This window comes from Rattus norvegicus, chromosome 6, assembly GCF_021556685.1.
Source record: "Rattus norvegicus strain SHRSP/BbbUtx chromosome 6, alternate assembly SHRSP_T2T, whole genome shotgun sequence".
Taxonomy (NCBI): domain Eukaryota; kingdom Metazoa; phylum Chordata; class Mammalia; order Rodentia; family Muridae; genus Rattus; species Rattus norvegicus.
The window spans coordinates 101,941,104-101,961,887 of record NC_141539.1 but is presented as its reverse complement, the minus strand read 5'-3'; the positions used below and the strand labels follow the sequence as shown (position 1 = coordinate 101,961,887).

The 20,784-nt window shown below is 48.7% G+C and overlaps 1 protein-coding gene and 1 long non-coding RNA gene across 5 annotated transcripts in view; one reads left to right on the top strand and one right to left on the bottom strand.

Annotated features, from left to right (window-relative positions):
* Positions 1-3: 3 nt before the first annotated feature.
* Positions 4-19,220, top strand: LOC148005323 (uncharacterized). The gene is made up of 2 exons (XR_015623144.1): positions 4-590; positions 18,396-19,220. It is a non-coding gene; the product is annotated as an uncharacterized LOC148005323 (long non-coding RNA).
* Fntb (farnesyltransferase, CAAX box, subunit beta) overlaps positions 17,267-20,784 on the bottom strand; it is an 89,500-nt gene continuing 85,982 nt past the window's right edge. For all 4 annotated transcript variants that reach the window (NM_172034.2, XM_087554570.1, XM_087554571.1 and 1 more), the window contains 1 exon segment: positions 17,267-18,645. In NM_172034.2, the coding sequence (NP_742031.1) occupies positions 18,514-18,645 (132 nt within the window). In that variant the 3' untranslated portion in view covers positions 17,267-18,513.

Here is a 20,784-nt window from a genome sequence, read left to right as displayed (position 1 = left end):
TAGTGGTGTCTTCTTACCCCTGCAGTGGACAAGACAGTTGAGGGAAGATCCTTTCGGGAGGCTACTGGGCCTCTGTGGAAACTTGAAAGAGAAGCAGAGATTTCTTACTGGAACCTACAGAGCCAGAAAAGCAGCAGCTGCGGGTGGACCTGTTTCTCCCATGCCTCTCTGCCTGAAAGAGTGGTTAAGTGAGTGACAGAAAGCGCCTTTGAGGCTTGCAGAGGGAGATCTGTGACAGCAGTTCCTGCTAAACAGGTGCTCTCTGGAGGAATCGATGGCTCCGAACTGAGACACTCATTCTCCCGGTAATGAGTGTTGTCTGGTGTAAAAGGTGGCTGGCTAGTAGTATTGGCCAGGGTTTTTCAGTTTCTAGAGCATTCTAGTTATAAAGAGAAAACCACAGAGCTGACAAAAAACTGGAAGTCAAAAGGTCCATAAAAACATCAAGTTAACTACTGTGGACCCAACTCCATCCTGAAGCTTTGACCATTGAGGAGAGGATCTCCGGCCAGAAAGCGCCTCCATTGGTTTTCCAGTGTGCTGGAAGACTCCCGTCTGCTTTCGTAGACCAAGGGAAGAAGTCAAGGCAGGTAAGTTCTTTGCTTTATATGGCAAAGAGTGCTGGGGTTTCGTCCCTTGATGTCCATCTCTAGTGTCTACTTAATGGAAATTCGTAGGTGGGTCATGTCTGTACCTGGAGCAGATCCTCGACTTCACGAGCTGTGGTATACAAAGGAAAATAAAACAGTCTCTGAAGGCTCTCCTTGCGGAGGGAGAGTTGAAACAAGGCGTAGGCATACGCAGCCTGGTGGTTTCACGAGTGCTTGCGGGTCAGCATGTTACCTCAGTTAGCACTATTAGGGCACTGCATGCGGTTTGATCAGAATAGACGACAGGGACAGTCTGCCAGTGAAGCCAGCTGGTGAGCTGGCAAGTGCAGAAAGTTAGGCTCCCAGCAGGCTGGGAGCAGACAAGAAAAGGAGCCCAGATGGTTGGCTGGTAGGATATCTTGGGTACAAGGCCCTTGCTCAAAGATGGGTATGGGACAAGGGTTAAGTTTAGGTTTCTCAGGAATTCATGTGCCGGTTGGCTGTAAAGGGGTGCAATGTCTAGCTGGGCTCTCTGGGGAAATGTATACTACCTGGTATGACGTGGTGGAGGACCAATGGTGCCATTGGTGAGAAACAAGGTGAGAGACCTGGGACTGAAAACACCAAGCAAAGGAAACAAAAGTCACATCCCAGTCTCCTTGGGCACGTGTATCTAGGAACCGTGTGTTCCACAGCCACGTGGCTTACTCGGTGATGCCGATCTTGCCTCTGCCTGTCGTCACGGTGGGTCCCCTGTTGACTTTCTGTCTGCTTGGTCACAGCAGCAGGTAACTTCCCTTAGGGATGGACCTGGTGAAACTCACAGCTTCCTTTTGCAATCACCCCAAGCACAGGGTGTTTAAAAATGGCCTGACTCCTCAGATGCATGCTTTCTTGACATGCCAGGCCCCTGCAGAGTGTAAACCGTCTGCTAGGCTCACACAGCGGTCAGATTGCTGCTTGGTTTTCTTGGTGCATGCTCTTTCTTATGTAGGCCAGGCTAGCCTGGAACTTACTGGGTAGTCCAGATTGAATTTGAGATTCTCCTGCCTCAGTCTCCCTCTTGCTGGGATTTTTATGTGTGCCAATAGCTGTCAGCTGGGACAGGTTAAAGAAACAAAACCAAGTGGGTGGCAAGAGATAGAAATGTGAACTAGGACTCAAGCAGAATTCTGTATGCAAAAGTGACAGGATTTTTAATGCCTAGGCTCTGGAGTCAAACTGCCTGGATTTAATAGTTTATCTTCCATGAAGTAGTTTAGTTTCTCTTAGCTTCAGCATCCTTATCTCTAGAATGAGGTTCATAATGACCGTAGCTATGTAAGGTGGCTGTGTGTACTATATGAGTTAATGTGACCAGTAACAGGTGCAAGATGGGAAATGCTAGGACATCCAGTGCAAGTGCCCAGAGTGAGGGTTGCCTTCTGTGTCTCCCAAATACCTCTCAACACCTGCTCTACCCTAACAGGTCTCAGTGACCAAAGAGCAGGGGGTCCACAGGTCCAGACTAGCAGGCTCTTCAATACTGAAGAGGTTCCCACAGAGGCATTAGTCAGACTTTCTCTGCAAACCGGACACCATTGGAGACCCAGGGAGATTGCACAGAAGCCCCAGTAGGTCAGGCTGATCCCAAGTGCTTGTGCAAGGGACTCCACGTCTCTAACCTATAGCATCTCTGACTCAGCAGCTGGAGTTAGTTTCTCAGGTGGTCCTTGGGCCACCGAGGTTTGGCCTTCAAGACACAGTGTAGCTGGGTTGATCTGCTAATATGCATCTGAGGTCTTGGAAAATCTAAGTGGCTGCCCTGCCATTGCACCTGCTCCAGTGGGGCTCCAAGACTCTGAGACTACCCCATTACCTCTTTCAGATGTCCCTTGCAGATAATCTGCTCTCGTGACACGTTGGTTGGGCTCCCATGTGATCCTGTCGAGCAGGTCTTTCACAGGCCTTTTTGAGCCTGTTCTCAGCCCCAGGGACACAAAGCTTAAGACTCTTTGTTAACAGTTTTTCTAGGCTAAGAGCAGACCCAGGTAAGATCGAGATTTGCCAGCCTCTATGCTAAAAGGTGGTAACTCTCCCTAGGCAGTGTTACCTTACTGGTTAGTACCTCAGGATGGACAGCAGGCTCCCGGGCATGGTAGTGCAGGCCTGTACTATAAGCCCAAGGCCAACCTCTGTTGCGTGGCAAGGTCCTGTCTGAAGAAAACATCGTGGATTTTAAGCACCATGTTCTGGTTTGACTGCAGTGCACTAGAGTGATTGATTCTTCCTCCACAGTCACCTTGTGGCTAAGTGTCATGGCTGCTGGTGCTTCACTGGGACTGACCTGAAGAGCTGCAGAACCAGTGCTGGTATAGCTGAAATCTGTTGCTGCAAAAACAACTCCCATCTCAAAGAGGATAGAGTTTATTCTGGAGCAAAATACAAATTGTGGTGGGCTAGGAACAGTGATTTAGGCCATCCCAAATTCCATGTTCATGAGCTTCTTTTGTAGGAACAGAACAGAACGGCATAAATTATGGCACCTGAAAATATATTGGTGGGGAAACCAGGTAAGCAGGTTCAAGCAGAAAGAGGAGAACTCTATAGGAGACCTTGGATACTATCAGATTGGTGGGAACTGGAGTCCAACTTCCAAGGGAATTTTACCTGTTTGTCATTGGGTGTTACATCCAAAACAGAAAGATAAATTGTAATCAGGCTCTGGACCTGAACCATTCCGACCTCTCCACACCACCCAAGTTCTAGTCAGTAAATGACTTTGCAAACAGCTTCTTTGCAGGAATTCTCATCCGCAGGCCAGAGGCTTGAGCCTGCATGTCCAAATTCTCTCACTTGCTGCAGTCTTTACCTCTAGGTGCTGCCCTGCTTTCCAAAGGACAATAGCCAATACCGTTGTGAGACTGGAGGTGGACATACATGTACGATGTCCTTGGAGTGTACCAGCACTTAGACACTCAGTGTAACACGGCTCTGAGCTGCTCCTGCCTGGGAGTTGCTGAGAGGAGGAGTGAGTGATTACATCCTGTACAGATGCCGTGAGCATTCAGTGTATGCAGATACCTCAAGAAGGGACGCTGAGATACGGTGAAGGCCGAAGGGCACAGGTGCTTTCCTTGCTTTCTGAGGAGGAAGACCTTTGAGCAGCCTTAAGGGATAGTGTATGCCTCTTGGTGCCTTACCCATCCCTCCCTCTGTCTGTGACTTGTGTTTCTTGAGAGAACCTTGCATGCCAGCCCGGTACTTCTTCCACATGGGGCTTGTCGAGGTGTGGACGAGGCATGGTTTTCAACCTTCTCCCATGAGCCCTGTTTTAGGAGGGTGCTGAAACACACTGGCTTTACTTGCCACCCAGGATGCTAATTCTTGAGGCAGTGAGTTTTACAGAAGCCAAGGAGGTTAACCCACTAGGCCCCAGCGCAATGAGGAGCCCTGGATTTCTGTTTGCCTTCCCCAACGTAGAGTTTAGAAGTCCTTTGGGGATGAGAAAACTGGTCTGAGGTGTAGGGAAGGGTGATTGAGGTGAAGAAAGATCAAGTTATCAGTGGTTTGTGCGTGTGCAAACTTCTTGCCACTTCCTAAGACATGGGAAAAAATGGCTGTCTTAGTATAACCTGGGGTGACTTGTGGGCTCCCTGACTGCCTGTTCACACTTTCCCATGGCTGTCTTAGTATAACCTGGGATGACCTGTGGGCCCCTGACTGCCTGTTCACACTTTTTCAGCGTAGGTGGATTTGTTGATTTCAGCCAGTATGAGCCAGGCAGTGCTTCCTCCAAACTTCTAAAAAGCAACTTTAAACAGCCATGGTAACCCCCTGGTGCATTAGATGGGCGCTCAGCAGTAACACACCCACAGGGGTTCAGACTTCTTCTAAGTGAGCTTCAAAGGAGAAAACGCACTCTTTGATCTTTAAGTTTTAACTAGGGGGAATGGCTCATGCCTCTTACAGGAAGAAAATGTTGATTTCATTAGGGGATTCCTCATGGTGGGGCGAGAGGTAAGGCTTACAAACCTTTTGGCTGGACCCAAGGATAGACACTGCTGCAGATACTCAATATGATGGGTGGCTTAAAGGGGTACAGAACAGGTAGTCCTGCATTCAGAGCGGCTGATCAGGTCCCTCCACGGAGCCCATGCTGCCAGCTGTCCAGCAGGCTTGCTGTGAGTGCCAGCCCCAGTCAAGGCTGTTTACCTCTGATGTCCACTGCAGGGTGGAGCCCTGTATGCCCACAGCCTCTGGGCTGGACTACCCAACAGTCTCCATTATTAGTTTGTTTCCAGCAAACTAAAGACTGGAGGAAAACAAACAAGGAATCAAGGGCCCAATATTAAGAAAGCTGTACCAGAATTTTCCATTCCAGTGCCGAAAGTGGCCAAGGATTAGGCTTTCTGCTAAAGAAAAGGAACCTGACGGCACTGGCCTATGGGGAGAGGTGCACTTCTCCCCATATGCTCGCTCCTGCAAGGGACCCAAGGGCAGGAAACCAGCCTTGCAGAGTATGGTTCAAGAGGGAACCAAATGCCCCCAGGTTGCCACCCGCCATCTGGTCACTCATCCCAGCCTGGGAGTCCAGTCATTGTTTCCCTGTCTCCTAGTGTCCTTTTAGTTCCAAGATGGTAGGAACAGATCTAAGGCAGAGGCTATAACAGGGCTAGCCAGCTAAGAAAGGACTGTCACGTCCATAGTAAACACCTCTGAGAGACCAGGGAAGGACTCTGGATCTAACAACTCGACCACATTTCCTGTCCAGGAAATGAACCCAGGCCACTCCCTCCCTGTATACAAAGAGCAGATGTGATGTGGGGAGGCCTGAAGTCTCAGGCTGCTCAGTTCTTCCTGCTTTACCTTAGCCAAGTACCTGGTCTGTCGTGGTCCTCTACAAAGTCATTGAGAGTGCACAGGGGGACACGCCTGGATGTGCAACAGTCTCTCACTTTTAATGGATTACTCCCATGTGACTGGCTCACAGGTGTTTGAGCAGCGTGTAGTATTGGGGCGTCCTGTACCACCCACTGGTGATTTAGGCGGGTTCTAAAGCCTGACCCTACAGTGGAGAAGCTTATGTGGGTGAGATAAGATTCACATATGAGCCATAAGTGTGACGCCCAGTTTCTAAATGCCAGGGAAGTCGAAGTGGAGCCCTGAGGGAGACGGGGGATGGGAGGGATGTCAGGGGTCAGGGAAGGACCCCCTCAGCCCTTCTCACACTCTTACTTTCCTTCCTCCCTTGAAAATCCAGTGTCAGGCCATATGGGCCATAGGTCTTAAGGACTGACTGACTGCAGTGGGAAGAGGTGAACCCATAGCCCTGTATAGGTTGGATTGCCATTCCCACACTGACGGGATCCAGGCACATGGCTGGTATTGATTTGGATAAAGGACTTCAGAGGTGTTGCCCAAGGAAGAGCGTACATACCGTCAGCATCTCTGATGAGGATGTGACTTGCTGGGCCCTCGCCCGTAGTGCATGATGGGTGCTGGTCATCATGCTCTAGGAGCATGCCTGGCAGGCCAGCCCTGCGCTGACTGATAGCTTCAGGCTCCAGCACACCCTTTGTCCCACCAGACTAGGCTATCCTAGGTACAGAGGTAGCAAGGAAGGATCACACCCAAGATAACAATTCAGAGTTCCTATTATGGAAGGAAGTTAATGTGAGCAAAGGTCAGGAGAGTGGTCTACTGAACCCAAACATGCAGAACCTACTGTCAGCTCTTCCTGACAGGCAATGTATTTTGAAAGAAAAAGATGATAGAATGTTGCTATTGAATGCAAAAAAAAAAAAGTATTGATATGTAAAAGAAACAGCCATTAAAGAATTCCAGTAGCCAAAGTAAAGACAATTTGATCAGCAAAACAAGCTACAGTATTAAAACATAACTGAGTATTCTGGAGTCTGTGCTGATAGAAACAGTCATCCCTCAGGACTGGAGATCAGCTCTGAAGCCCTCATAGGTACCCAAAGCTACAAGTGCTCCAATCTCTTAGTCAGTGTTTACACATAACCCATAAGCCCTCCCAGGTACTTTAAGTAATCTCTTGAGGCTGGGGATAAAGCTTGGTCAGAAAGTGCTTGCCTAGCGAGCATGTAAGGCCCCCAGTTTGCTCTCCAGCACCGCCCTCCTTCCCAAAGCTCTAGATTATTTAAGATATGTGACACAAAGTAATGCTGTGCAGATAACTGCTAAGCTATCCTGTCTCAGGAGTAAGTGGTAAAGGGGAAGGTGTGGACATGAGTTTTTCCAGTGTTTCTGACTCTCACTTGGCTGAATCCGTAGCTGCTGACACAAAGTACTGAATAAAGAATGGAGAGTGGTAAGCAAATCTCCAGGAGCAGTTCATTCATTACACGTCAGAATGTGGGCTAACCTTAGTGCCTCCTTTCTAGAGCTCGTGGGAAAGGAGGGAAGGAAGAAAGAAGGAAGGAGGGAGAGAAGGAAGGAAGAAGGAAGGAAGGAGAGAGGGAAGGGAGGAAGGAGAGAGGGAAGGGAGGAAGGAGAGAAGGAAGGGAGGAAGGAGAGAAGGAAGGGAGGAAGGAGAGAAGGAAGGGAGGAAGGAGAGAAGGAAGGGAGGAAGGAGAGAGGGAAGGGAGGAAGGAGAGAGGGAAGGGAGGAAGGAGAGAAGGAAGGAAGGAGGGAGAGAGGGAAGGAAGGAGGGAGAGAGGGAAGGAAGGAGGGAGAGAGGGAAGGGAAGGAGGAGAGAGGGAAGGAGGAAGGAGAAAAGGAAGGAAGAAGGAAGGAAGGAGAGAGGGAAGGGAGGAAGGAGAGAAGGAAGGAAGAAGGAAGGAAGGAGAGGGAAGGGAGGAAGGAAAGAAGGAAGGAAGGAGAGGGGAGAGAGGGAAGGAAGAAGGAAGGAGGGAGGGAAGGGAGGAAGGAGAGAAGGTAGGAAGAAGGAAGGAAGGAGAGAAGGAAGGAAGAAGGAAGGAAGGAGAGGGAAGGAAGGAGGGAAGAAGGAAGAGCTTTAGAGACATCTGACCACACTAGCTTGGCTAGAGACCAGGGTCAACATTGTTGTGACTTAACCTCTGTGGTTTCTTCCCCTAAAGTATAACCCCTGAGGAGTGTCACACCAATCTCACTTGAGGACAGTCTCACAAATAACCTGACCTGAACCTCTAAAACAACCAAGATCATCATAGACAAGGAAGTCAGAGAAGCTGTGTAGCCAGGAGGAGCCAAGAGATCTAACTGCAGAGTACAGCCAGTGTATTCTACATAGTATCTTAGCACCAGAAAACGGTATTAAAGTGGCCAGCGAGCTGGCTCAGCAGGCAGACAACTCTGATGACCTGAGTTCCACCCCCAGAAGCCACATGGTGGAAGGAGGGAACTTCCACACTGCCTTTGATTTTCAGACTAGTGAGGTGTCATATACACCCACACACACCACACACACGATGAGTGTAATTTACAAATGGCATTAGACAAAAACTATAGGCATTTGAATGAAATGGGGCCTTTAGCTATTACAGCCCTATTACATACCCCACCATATGTATGCAGTCCTGTGGAGGCAGAAGAGGCCATCAGGTCCTCTGAAACTGGAGTTACAGACCATGGCACCATGTGGGTGCTGGGAACTGAACCCTGGACCTCTGGAGAAGCAGCAGCCAGTGCTCTCCACTGAGCCACGTCTCTGGGTCCTTAATGTAAACCTCCCTCATAACAACTGGGGTAAACAGGCAGGTGCATATATAGGAACTTTGTGCTTTGTGATTTTTCTGACACTCTAAAACTAAACAAACATTTTCGGATTTACTTTAAACACACACATATACCATATACATATATCTAATTTTATGTATGTGTGTGTTCACCTGAGTGTATGCAGGAACCTGAGGAGGTCAGAAGAGGCATCAGACCCCTTGGAACTGGAGTCAGAGATGGTTGTGAGCAGCCATATGGGTGCTGGGAATCAAACTGGGTCCTCTGAAGAGCAGCTAGTTCTCTTAACCACTGAGCCAGCCCTCCAGCCCCTATTTTTCTTCTTCCTGAGACACAGTCTCATGTAGCAGTGTCAAGCTAGTTATGTGGCTGACGCTGGCCTAAAATTCCTAATCCTGCCTCAACAGGCTTGCCCATCATACCCAGCTGGTCTGTGTATCCCTCCCCCTCTCCTCCTCTCCCTCCCCCTCCCTTGCCCCTCCCCATACTTCTCCCAGTCTCTTCTCCCAGTCAAAGCTTTCTTTTAAAATGTGCTGCTGCTTCTCCTCCTGATGTTCCTCCTCCTCCTCTTTCTCCTCTTCCTCCTCTGCCCCCAGCCCCTTTATCTTTCTGTTTTCTTTTTGGAGGCTGGGTCTTGCTATATTGCCTAGACCAGGCTAGCCTGGACCTCACTATGTAGCCCCAGCTTTGAGCTTCTTATCCTTCTACCTCTGCCTCCTGAGTGCTGGCTCAACATCCATTGTTTTAGTGGTTGATTCTTAAAAGCTGGGTTTCTTTAGGGGGAGCTGAGGGCAGTGAAAAGCTCCCATTAAACTAGGCTCTGTTCCTGTCTGATCTTGTTCTTGGATCTGCCAGAGTGGCAGGAGGAAAGAATCACAGCTGCCTGGCCCCAGCTCCTATACCAGTTGGTGAAGAGTCACGCAGAGCTGTCCTTGTGGGAAATGAGGAAGACATCCAGGAACCGGTTACACATGCTGGGGCAGGTTGTAGACGGCTGGCTGCCACCAGGGCTGCGGTTAGCTCCAGGAGACTTACATCACACCCGTGCGTCATATGAGGACAGTGTCACAGCAGGGTGGCACATACTTATTTGAAGAATGCTACTCTTCCATAGACTATACACAGCACGAGGACCCACTAGGGGCACAGCTCAATTGTATGTTTGCCTGGCATTCACAAAGCCTTGGGTTCAATCCCCAACACTACATAAATCAGATGCGGTGGTGCCCACCTCTAAGCCCTGAATTTGGGAGATAGTAGCAGGAGGATCAGTTCAAGGACATCCTCTGCTACAGAGTGACTCAAGGCCAGAGTGACTCAGGGCTACATGAGACTGTCTCCAAAGGATTGGGTAGGCCTGTCTCCCCCTTTGCTGCCATCATCTCGTCCTGCTGAAAGATGGGACCAGGAATTCAAGGCCTCAGTCATCCTGCTCTGGAAGAAACCAGTGTTTACCTCTACCTTTAGGTTACCCTTGAACTGTCGATCTAGAGACCTAAGGTGGCAAGAACATGGGCTTTAGGCAGCATGATCTAGGCTCAGGTGGACTTCACCACCCAACAGCAGAAACCTCAGTGAGTCACCCAGCTCTCTGGCCTGTTTCTCCAGTTATGAAACACAGGTCATCTACCTGCCTCACCCACTAGGCGAGACTGAGCCAGGGATCCAATAAGGGAGGAAGGACATCATGCAGATGGTCACGGGTTACTGCTGGGAGAGCAGGTCAGGGTGCTGAGCTGGTCAGAGCAGCAACTGGGAACCTCTGTGGCCTCAGGAGTGATCTACCAGGGTGCTCCCAGCTGTACAGATAGTCCTCAGTTTTTGTATGATAAGCTCATTTTAGTTGAAAATATAAAGTCGAGACTGTACTAATGAGGTGGGTGTGGTGGTACACACCTGTCATTCCTTAGACTGCTGAATGAAGAAGGATTCCGAGTTCTAGGCCAGCCTGGGTTATATAGTGAGAGTGACCAAAGCAAACCAAACCAACCAACCAAACAAACAAAAAACCAAAACACTGCCTGCCTAACCTGCCAAGCCAGCCTGGGCTATATAGTGAGACTCAAAACAAAACAAACACAGCACCTGCCTAACCTGCCAAGCGTGGTGTGGAACCGTTCAGCACTGCTTTCGTAATGCCATGAGGTCACAACACGGTAGTTGAAGACTGTCTGTAAGGGCAAATGCTGCTCAGATCAGCTCAATCAACTCAAAACCAGACAGGGCCTCCGAATCAGTGCTCAGTCATGTTCCTAATCTCCCAGGAGGCTGCATGTGCTCATTCCTCTGCCTGCCTGCCTGCCTTCTAGGTAGAAAAGTGACCACACATGACACTGTCCCATTAGGAGAGACCGATTGCTTTTTCTAATCAAGTGTCCAGGACTTCTTTGGGCTGTTTCAGGTCATATTCTTGGCTCTAGATCAATACCAAGGCCAAAACAGGCTGCCTGACTTATCCCTGGTTACTGTCGACCCTGAGTAAGTAGTTGAAGCAAAGACAGGTCAGGGTGACTGGTTTGGGGTGGAATGAATAACAACTGTCAACTCCAGGTTTCTGTTACACCTAGTCCATGGCGGTGGCTAGCAGTGGTAACTGATCTCCTAAGTCAGCAGTTTCCCCTGTTGACTACACTCCAATTTTTATTTGGCGTTTGTGGTATTTGAATAAGAATGTCCCTCACAGGCTTGGGTATTGGTTTCTGCTTGTTTTCCTTGTTTGTTTTGAGACTGGGTTTCTCTGTGTAGCCCTGGCTGCTCTCTATAGATCAGGCTGCTCTCAAACTCAGATCTGCCTGTCTCTCTCCTGAGTGCTGGGAATCAAGGTGTGCACCAGCACTCCCAGCTGTAGGCTCAGGTATTTGAACTTTTGGTCCTGTTTTGTGCTGCCTCAGGAGGCTTAGGAACTGTGGCCTTGCTGGAGGAAGTAAGTCAGTGGGGCAGTTTTGAGAGTTCATCCTCTATAAGTTACCTTCTGTTATGTTAATCACTGCAACAGGACAGTTACTCAATCTGAGCTTCATTCCTTCCCCCAATAGTTTTGGGGAGAATGGGGGGGTCTTCCAAATTTTTTTAAAAATCTTTTAAGTTTTAGTTTTGTTTTGTTTTTGAGACAGGTTTCAGATAGCCCAGGGTGACCTCTAACCCAGTGTTGCTCAAGATGATCACTGATCAATAGATTCTTCTTTTCTTTCCTTCCTTTTGTCGTTGTTATTTTGAGATGGAGTCTCACTATGTATTCATGTGTCTCTGGCTGGCCTGGAACTCACGCATAGATCAGGCTGATCTTGAATTCACAGAGCTCTGCCTGCCTCTGCATCCCAGGTGCTAGGGTTAAAGACATGCGCCACTACCCAGCAGGCTCTGGATCTCTGGTCTCCTACCTCTCCCTCTCCAGTGCTGGGATTCCAGGCTTGCACCACGACGTCTGGATTTTAATTGCCATTCTTAAGATTGTGTGCTTCTGATGGAGAGAGAATCGTGTGACCGTGATATAGGCCCAAACCTCGTAAAACACAGTGTCCCCAGTGGGAAGAAAGACTGGCACAGCAGCATTGCACAGCATCTGCTGACCATGACACCAAGAGGGTGTAAGGCCTGTAGCCACGACTGCTGTGTGGAAATGTGCAGGCTGAGACTGATGCAGGCACCACAGAAGGGGGCAGCACCAGGTCCCTCAGACCTGCTGTAGTCCTAGAATTTTCAGAGGTGGTGTAGGAAAACTAGGAATGTATATTCCTTTTTGTTAAATCAGTTTGGCCTATTTTGTCTGTCCTTGCTCTTGGCCACCTTCCCAAGTCTCATATGAGACTATATAGCTTGGGATAGCCTGGAACATTTTTTAAAAACATTTATTGATTCTTTGTGAATTTCTCATCATGCACCCCAATCCCACTCTGCCAGTCCCTCCATATCTGCCCTCCACCCATATAACCTCCCCTCCAAAACAAAACGTCTTGCCGTGGAAGCTTTCATGTGTCACACAGTGTAATACCCTTTTGCCCAGACAGCTTTTCTTGTCACTGTACACTGAAATTGGTTTCTACTACACTATCAGTGCTGTCTCTCCTGTGCCCACAACACTACACAGCCAGTGGCAAGAAGCAGGGCTAGCTCTCCTGCCTGTGCCACCAATGCCAGATCCCCCATGCTGCCCAGGTGTGAGGGGCGGGGCCAGCCCTCCTGAGAGCCACAGCTGCAGAGGGGTGGTCAGGGCCAGCCCAGCTCAACCCAGCCCAGCCCCGGAAATCAGCATAGCCCAAGGCAGCAGCCCCAACCTGGGATGGACCTGGGATGTCCGATTGGCCTTTGGTGGTAAGATAGGCCATCAACTCAGACTCCTGCTGCTGCATGGCCATGGACCCAGACATGGCCCTCAGGTGGCCACGCTGGCCACTCACATCAGTCTGATTCTCACCTCAGAAGCTATATCTCCAGTTCTGCCTCTCTTCACATCCTCGTAGCACACAAACCATTTTGTTTCTCTTTCTCTCCCATCTCTCTACCACGTACTTGCTCATGGTAATGACACTTGCCCATCCGCACCTCATTGTGGTAGGCAGACCCCAGTCCCCAAACCCGGTTTTTGTTTTCTTTTAGAGAAGACAGAGCTTCCAATGGTTTTTTGAGGGTTGTTGTTGATGTTGTTGAAACAGGTCTCAGGTAACCCAGAGTGATCTCTAACTTTAACTCACTGTGTAACCAAGGATGACCATGAATTTTTTTCCTTCCTCCCTTCCTTCCTCCCTTCCTCCCTTCCTTCCTTCCTCCCTTCCTTCCTTCCTTCCTTCCTCCCTTCCTTCCTTCTTCTTCCTCCTCCTCCTCCTTCCTCTCTCTCTCTCTCTCTCTCTCTCTCTCTCTCTCTCTCTCTCTCTGAGTGGGCCTTCTCTTCAGCCCCAGCATTTTTTAGGTTGTTAATTTGTTTATATGTGTGCACAGCTATGTGCACATGCTTGCCACAGTGCACATGGTAAGATCAAAGGACAGTGTGGAGGAGTCAGTTCTCTCCTTTTGTGGTGTGGGATCCAGGAACTGAACTCAGGTGGTCGGGTCCCTACGTAGCCCAATCTAGTCTTGACCTTGGGCTTCTTCCTCCTCTGCTCCTGAATCCTGCAATTACAGGTGTGCATCACCACACGCAGCCGTCAGCTTCACTGTTATCTTTAATTATGTGTCCCCATCCTTGTCCAAGGCAGTGAACGCCATTGAGCAGTGTGTGTGAGTAATGTTACGAGTTTTACTGACCAAATGCATCTATGTATGTGACTCTCAACACAGTAAGCGCCCCAGCCATGAAGAGCACTGAATGAATACAGGGCAAACTGCAGCCGATGGGCCAAATCTGGGTCACCACCTGTCTTCATAAGCACAGCTTGGCTTGGGACACAGCCACACTCCTGAGGTGGAGGAGAAGTGAGCAGTTGCAAGAGAATGTGTTATCCACAAAACCTAAAAGTATGTTTTATTTACAAACAGTGTGCATGCTGATGTTATAGTTGATAAAGCAGCACACGGGACAGCAGTTTCCCCTGAAGCATCCCTCTTTCCCCAGATGGGAGCAGCCGTAGCTCTCAAATCAGCTTCAGGGCAGGCATTCCTGAGTCCAGCTCACCCTGCGCCTGCCGGATACGCACATCTTTTTAGGCCACAGTGAGATTCTAGACTGCATGTAGGTCTAAACACATCCACTTCCCACCCGGGGCTTTGATCCAGTCTTCTGGACTCGGAAGCTGAAAGCTCCTGCCGTTTCCCAGAACACACTTCTCCAAGAGGTGGTTCGAGGGAACCTGAGACAAGCTTTGATCTGCGAGATGGAATGTCTGCATTGTTGGCCAGACACCCAATACCTCAAGCCAATGCATCCTACCGCCAGCCACAACTGCACTGCACCCAGGACCACCACACACTGCAGCGGCTGCAGCTGTGGCCTTTTCTTTTTAGTTTGTGATGGTGGGCACAGAACCCTAGGCTTTGAGCATGCTAGGCAAGTATTTTACTATGAAGCTGTTATTTCTGGTCCCAGGCGGATCGATCTCCAATCCCTGACTATTAAGCTCCTACCTGAAGTACAGTATACAGAGTTAGTATTGGTGAAAGGGTAAGGCGCAGGCTTCATTTATGGTTTCATTTTTAAAAGATGGACTTTTATATATGCATGTTTCCTTTCAAGTACGCGTGCATCACATGTACGCCTAGTGTGTAAGGAAAGCAGAAGAGAGTGTTGGGTCCCCCGGAACTGGAGTTAACATGCAATTGTGAGCCACCATATGATTCTGGGAACTGAAACCAGGTCCTCTAGAACATCAACAACCTTCTTAACCACTGAGCCATTGCAGCAGCCCCAAAGCTTTCTTTATTATTAATTTATTGAAAATTAAATCATTAACACTATTATTAGCAGTCAAATTACTAATACAATTTCAGAAACTGATTACATATTAAAATATTAAATTATATGTTAAAATAATAAAATTAACAAGTGTGCATGTAGATATGCATGCATGCATACATATATACATACATACATACGCACAGGTCCATGAATGTCACAGTATACATGTTGATGTCAAAGGGCAGCTTAAGGGAGTCAGTTCTACCAAGGATCAATCAGGCTTGGTGGCATGCTTTACCTCAGGAACCATCACGCAGCCTCCCTCTTAACGTTGTTTAAATTTTATCTGATGGGTTAAAACACCAGGAAGCAACACAGCCAGGTCAGAATGAGGCTAGCCCTTGGCAAAGGATCTTCCATGGCACTGGTGTTTAAGCATCGTTACAACCTCTGCTTTTGTATGGTTTTAAGTGGCTTCCTATAGAGTCCTGCTACAAAGTCTGCAGGACAGCTTAGGCGAGGAGGATGCTCTGTTCTCAGTGTCCCTAAGGCCTACATGATACATCTGTTATGGAATTTATCACCAGGAAGAGGCTCTTGGGAACTGGCATGTTGCCTTCATCTGCTAGAACTGTATAGTAACTGTCATTAGCCTTTTGTTCTATTGACCCCAGGAAGCTCTATTTAAGTAAACTCAGTTCTGAGAGGCACCATATCTTCCTTCCTCCTCCAGACTTCTGGGCCTGTGTGGCCCTTTTCTAGACCCCCATGGCATGGAGGTTGAGCAGGCTTTGTGCTGTTATAGTACTGACACAGGAAGATACACTACAGTGTTGTGCTTCAAAGGAACCCACAAGAATAGGCTCTGTGGTCCTAGTCACAGACCCAGAAAACACATGGGGCTACCGGCCAAGAGAGAGCAGCTGAAGACGCCTCCGCGAGTTCCGTGGCGCAGACTGGTTCTCTGGCTCTGGCATCTGCACTCCTGCTGAAGGCAGCCGTGGGAGCTCTGCCGCCAAGTGGGTGCTGGGGCTGATGGCAGCTAAGGTGCTGAGGAGGTGTCTCAGCACTGACCAGAGACTACAGAAGTGGGCCTGAATCATTGTCTTCCGAGGATTCTTGGGAATCTGGGATGAGCAAACTCAGTCATGGGGTTAAACCTTCATCCTCAGCAGGGAAGACAGCATGGTGATGGGGAGGCTCTGGATGGAGGTCTGTCGGGAGGAGTCTCACAACAGAGCAGCGGTGAAGCACAGAACAATAGCAAACAGCTCCTGTTGGCAGCTCCTCTCACTGTGATCTTGGCAATGTCCAAAGAGCTATGGCTAGACTCTCACCTGATGTTAGCGACCCAGAGACAAGGCTACGATGAAAGGACAGTTTACGAACGCCAACCGAGGGGCATTTCCCCTGGCTGATCCCCCAGGTGGGTGGGTGGGACTCAGGTGGATACAGGGCTGTTTAGTTTGACATTTATGTAAAGGGACATAGTTCCTGGAGCCAAACGCTATGCTAGCAGTGTCGTTTACTGAGGATCTACATGATAAAATAGGGACCAGATAAAATCTGAGATTTCTCTTCAGGCCCACCTGGAGGCTCGGTTGGAAAGTTCTCCAGAAAAGGAATTATAGAGGAAAGTGAACACAAACAAACCTGGAGACAACAGTGCCAGTGCCCTTGCCTCTCCTGAGCTCTACTCCACCTGTCCTTCCAGGCCCTGCCCCAGGGCATAAAGACTCCACAGACTGAAGTGGTTTCTTTCTTTAAAAAAAAAAAAAGATTTATTCTATTCATATAAGTACACTGCAGCTATCTTCAGACACACCAGAAGAGGGCATCGGATCTCATTACAGATGGTTGTGAGCCACCATGTGGTTGCTGGGAAGTGAACTCAGAACCTCTGGAAGAGCAGTCAGTGCTCTTAACTGCTGAGCCATCTCTCCAGCCCCTGAGGTGGTTTCTTGACCCCGATTATCATCTTCATTGCCTTAGGCTTCTGGTGCTGAGCCTTCTCCTGTCCGTGGTGGCCAGGTAAACTTGGGATATTGGACTGCAACCCAAACCTTTATTAGCAAAATAAACATTGCCCAGGGATGAGAGTTGCATTCAGAATGTAGCTGGGTTATTTGCATGGATGGAGTTTCCCCGTGAGGTATCCTTCTTTCAAGAAGCAAGCTCAGAATGCTGCCTTCTTGGCCTTGTCAGAGAGTCACTTACAGCAACCACAGAATTCCGGCTACCCCCATATGAGCCCCTCCCCATGGCCAGGATGTCCACCCACACAGCCCTGTGTGATGGTAGTCATGGTCCCCTCCCCGGTGGGCTGGGGACTCACAAATATCAGACTTCAGTGTGGGAAGGAGATACACAAGGAGGAATGAATTTCAACTCCCTTCATTCACATGCAGGAGAGAGGAAATGCCCACAGCAAAAGGGCATCCTGAAGGAATTTTCTTGGTATAGACAGGAGATAGCATGGTGGGCTGGAAAGAAGGCTCAATGGCTAGAGCACTTGGCATTCTTAGAAAAGATACGAATTTGGTTCCCAGCACCCATGCTGAACTAAGTAACAACACCTATACTAAGATCAGGGGATTTGATGCCCTTTTCTGGTCTCCACAGACACCTACACAAACACACACACACTTAAATTTTCTCTGAAAAAAAAAAAAAAGACAGCATAGAAAATGTTACTCTTTTATTATTTCAAGGAGGTAATACATAGCCCAGTACACCAAAGCAATGGGGAATCAGAGGCAGCAAATGGCCAGTGGTTTGGGGAAGAACCTCATGCTGCATCTCCAAGCTCCCGTCTGCCTGCTCGCACAGGCTGCCTGCTCGCACAGGCTGGGACAGCGGCATGAGCTTGCTATGACTGTAGCAGTGGATAGGTGAGCAAACTCAGCCGGTGCAGAGGCAGTTCCAGAATTCAGCACACGGACAGCACTTGCCTTCCTGCTGGTCACTGTCCCAGCAGCAGCAGCTAGCTTGCCTAGCACTTGACTGTGTTTCAGAGAGCCTGGAGTGGGCAGGGCAGGAGTAAATCCTGAGTGATCGATTACGGTGAAGCCTTAGTAGTGTTAACACCCTGGATGAGAAAAGAGCACTGTCTTGGAGGGTGGGTGGGGAGAAAGGACTAGAAGGAGCCTGGGCTGCAGCACTGCCGTGAGGAGGGCCTCTCCTGGTACATGATGGGGAGAGGCGGGGGCTGGGCACTGGGGAGGCTGCTTCCTCTGGCACAGAGTTCACCTAGAGGTTGATTTTCCACTCATAATTGATTACCTGGGTCTAGTCGTCATACTTAGGGCAAAACAAGTCTTGCTCATACAAACATGGCCTTGGAGAAATATGAGATCAGTTCTCCTCAGGTTGTGGGGAGGGCTCAATCTAAGACCCTTCTTCATTCCTGGCCCCTGTCCTTCGCAAATGACTGGGGTAAAAGAGACAAGTATGAATATGCCCACTGGAGCCCAGTGCTGTTTTCCAGAGAGCGTATATTGGCTGGACCCACAGCCCCGCCCTTGCACAGAGCTGACATTTATACCAGAGAGGAGCCCATCTGCTGACTGAATGGTGTGTAGGTGGGAGGCACAGCAGTGGCTGTGATGTGGAGATACTCACAGACACCTTCCATTTCAGCATTGTGGGCCTGGCTGCTGGAGGAGGCTGCTGCTTCCCAGCATGCATTGCTCTCCAACCCTGCTTACTACATCGGCTCCCAGAGTTTTGGTTTGACAGGTATGAAAATAATTTTAAAAATCACACCATTGTGTATTCCAACCCAGAGCTGATGGCTTTGTTTTGTTTGACAGGAAAGGACAAAGAAACCACAACTCCACAGTGGCCAAGGCTCAAGTAGCACGGACTGTGCTATGTACCCAAACGGAGAAACCTTGTCTGACGGGGGATTTGGGGGAGCCATGGGGTCCTCTAGTCAGTGGCAGGATCTGAGGTCACCGCATCTTCGCATTCCTCAAAGCCTGGGACCGGCTTCTGCAGAAAGTGTGTGGTGGCCTGGATCACCTTATCAGGTCCGATGTTGTACACAGGGTGAGTGGGCTGCTGTAACGAGAACAGAGGCAAAGCCGTCCGTCACCAGTGGCTCTGTGGCTGCGGACAGGCACCAGCAGAGCTTCGGCTAAGGAGCGTGAGTGATACACACACAGGGTTATTCCAGGCCCAAATGTGCGACAAAACAGTCAACATCTCAGTATACAATTACAGGGGACCACTACTCAGCCACCCAGATGTGTGCTTTCCAGGGCTGGAGACACTCGGCACTGAAGAGCACTGACTGCTCTGTCAGAGGACCTGGGTTCACTTCCCTCATACAGACAGACAGGCAGACAAAACACCGACTTACATGATAAATCTTTTAGAGAGAGCTCTAATATGTGCTTTCAAATATTTTAATGACGTGAGGAAATGCCATTTTGGAGTTTGTTGTTTTTAGAATATTCACCCAGACTTTACCAGTTAGTCATCTTATGTAAAACTGAAATCAGAAACTGTGTGGCAGACCTAGTACCCTAACATGTTAGACATGTGCTCCACCACTAAGCTAGCTCCTTGCTCCAAAATCTTTTTTCTTAAGCACTGTAACTTTCTTATCACTAAATATGTTTTAATTAACAAAGTACAGCTTGTTCCAGCATTTTTTTCCTTCCATTCTGTTTTTAAGTCTCATCTAGTCCAGGATGGCCTCAGACTTACTATGTAAGCTAGCCTTGAACTCCTGACCTTCCTGCGTCTCCCACACGCTGGGATTACAGGAGTGCGTGTCTGCCTTTTGCTGTGACATTCTCTTGTGTGCAGTCAGTATGCTTTGTTCTTATTTGCCCCCAGCCCCCACTTCTGCTGTCCCCCACCTCTCCCTTGGCAGTACATTCCATTGTCCTTCCGTTTCCCTTCCTGGGACCTCTGACACAGAAAGATCACATTTTCTCTCATATGGAGTGAAGATAAAAAGTAAGAAAGAAAATCAGGCCGGGCGGTGGGGGTGCACACCTTTAATCCCAGCAGGTCTGTCAGTTCAAGGCCAATCTGGTCTACAGAAAGAGTTCCGGGACAGCCATACAGATAGATAGATAGATGGATAGATAGATAGATAGATAGATAGATAGATAGATAGATAGATAGATAGATAGATAGATAGATAGATAGATAGATAGATAGATGGATGGATGGATGGATGGATGGATGGATGGATGGATGGATGGATGGATGGATGGATAGACAGACAGCTAGCTTTGAAGATAGATAGAAACTCTATCAAAAACAAAAACAAAAGAGAAAAGAGACATGAGAGGGGAGGAGTCACACCGCAGCGTTTTAAAAATTAAAGCTTGTCTATACACGCACTCATCCTTCCTCCCTTTTCAAACCCTCCCCTTCCCGTTAATTCCCTTTGTCTCCACAGACAGTTTGACTTCTGGTTCATGTCATAGATACATGGCGTGTTTTATGTGTCTGTGTATAACTTGACCCACAGATGAGAGAAAACATGTCCTCCTGAGACCGCTCCGTTCTCCTGCAAATGACATGACTGGATTCTTTCTGGAATAAAGTCCTTTTGGGGAGGGGCAGGATGTATCCCTCCTCTTCTGCAATTACAGATGTACACAACCACTCTTGGCTCCAAAACTTTTTGAGTGCTAGTATGATCTTAAAAAAGTTAGCTTTTAAAGCACTTTGGATTTTAAATATTCATACCAGGGAAGTTTAACCTATAACACATGAGCAAAAAGCATTGTGCACAAAAGCATCTCAAATCTCACAACTTGCTCAGGGCTGTGATGGAGAGGCTGGGGCTGGCAGACCACCAGCATCCGGCCAGACAGCGACAGCAAGCCTCGGGATTGGCTCGCAATCTTCCTACTCCTCTATGTGGGTTTCAGTTATCAAACAGTACAGTGTATCTGCATGTGTAACTAAGGAAAAGGACCACGACTCTTGTGAGGGTACAGGGTCGGATCACAATTTGGTTCTTTTACATTATTTCCCTACATGGCAGAAATCTGAAAGAAATTTAAGATCTGAGACAGGGCAGGATTTTAGACCAGTATTCAGGCCCTCGCTCTGGGCGAGTGAGGGGGAAGAGAAGACAGAGTTTAAACTTTCTTTACGTCCCCCATCGCAAGTGTGTGCATGCGCGCTCGTGCCCAGTTAGTAGGATTGGCTTTCTCTTAGTGTCAGTTCCAG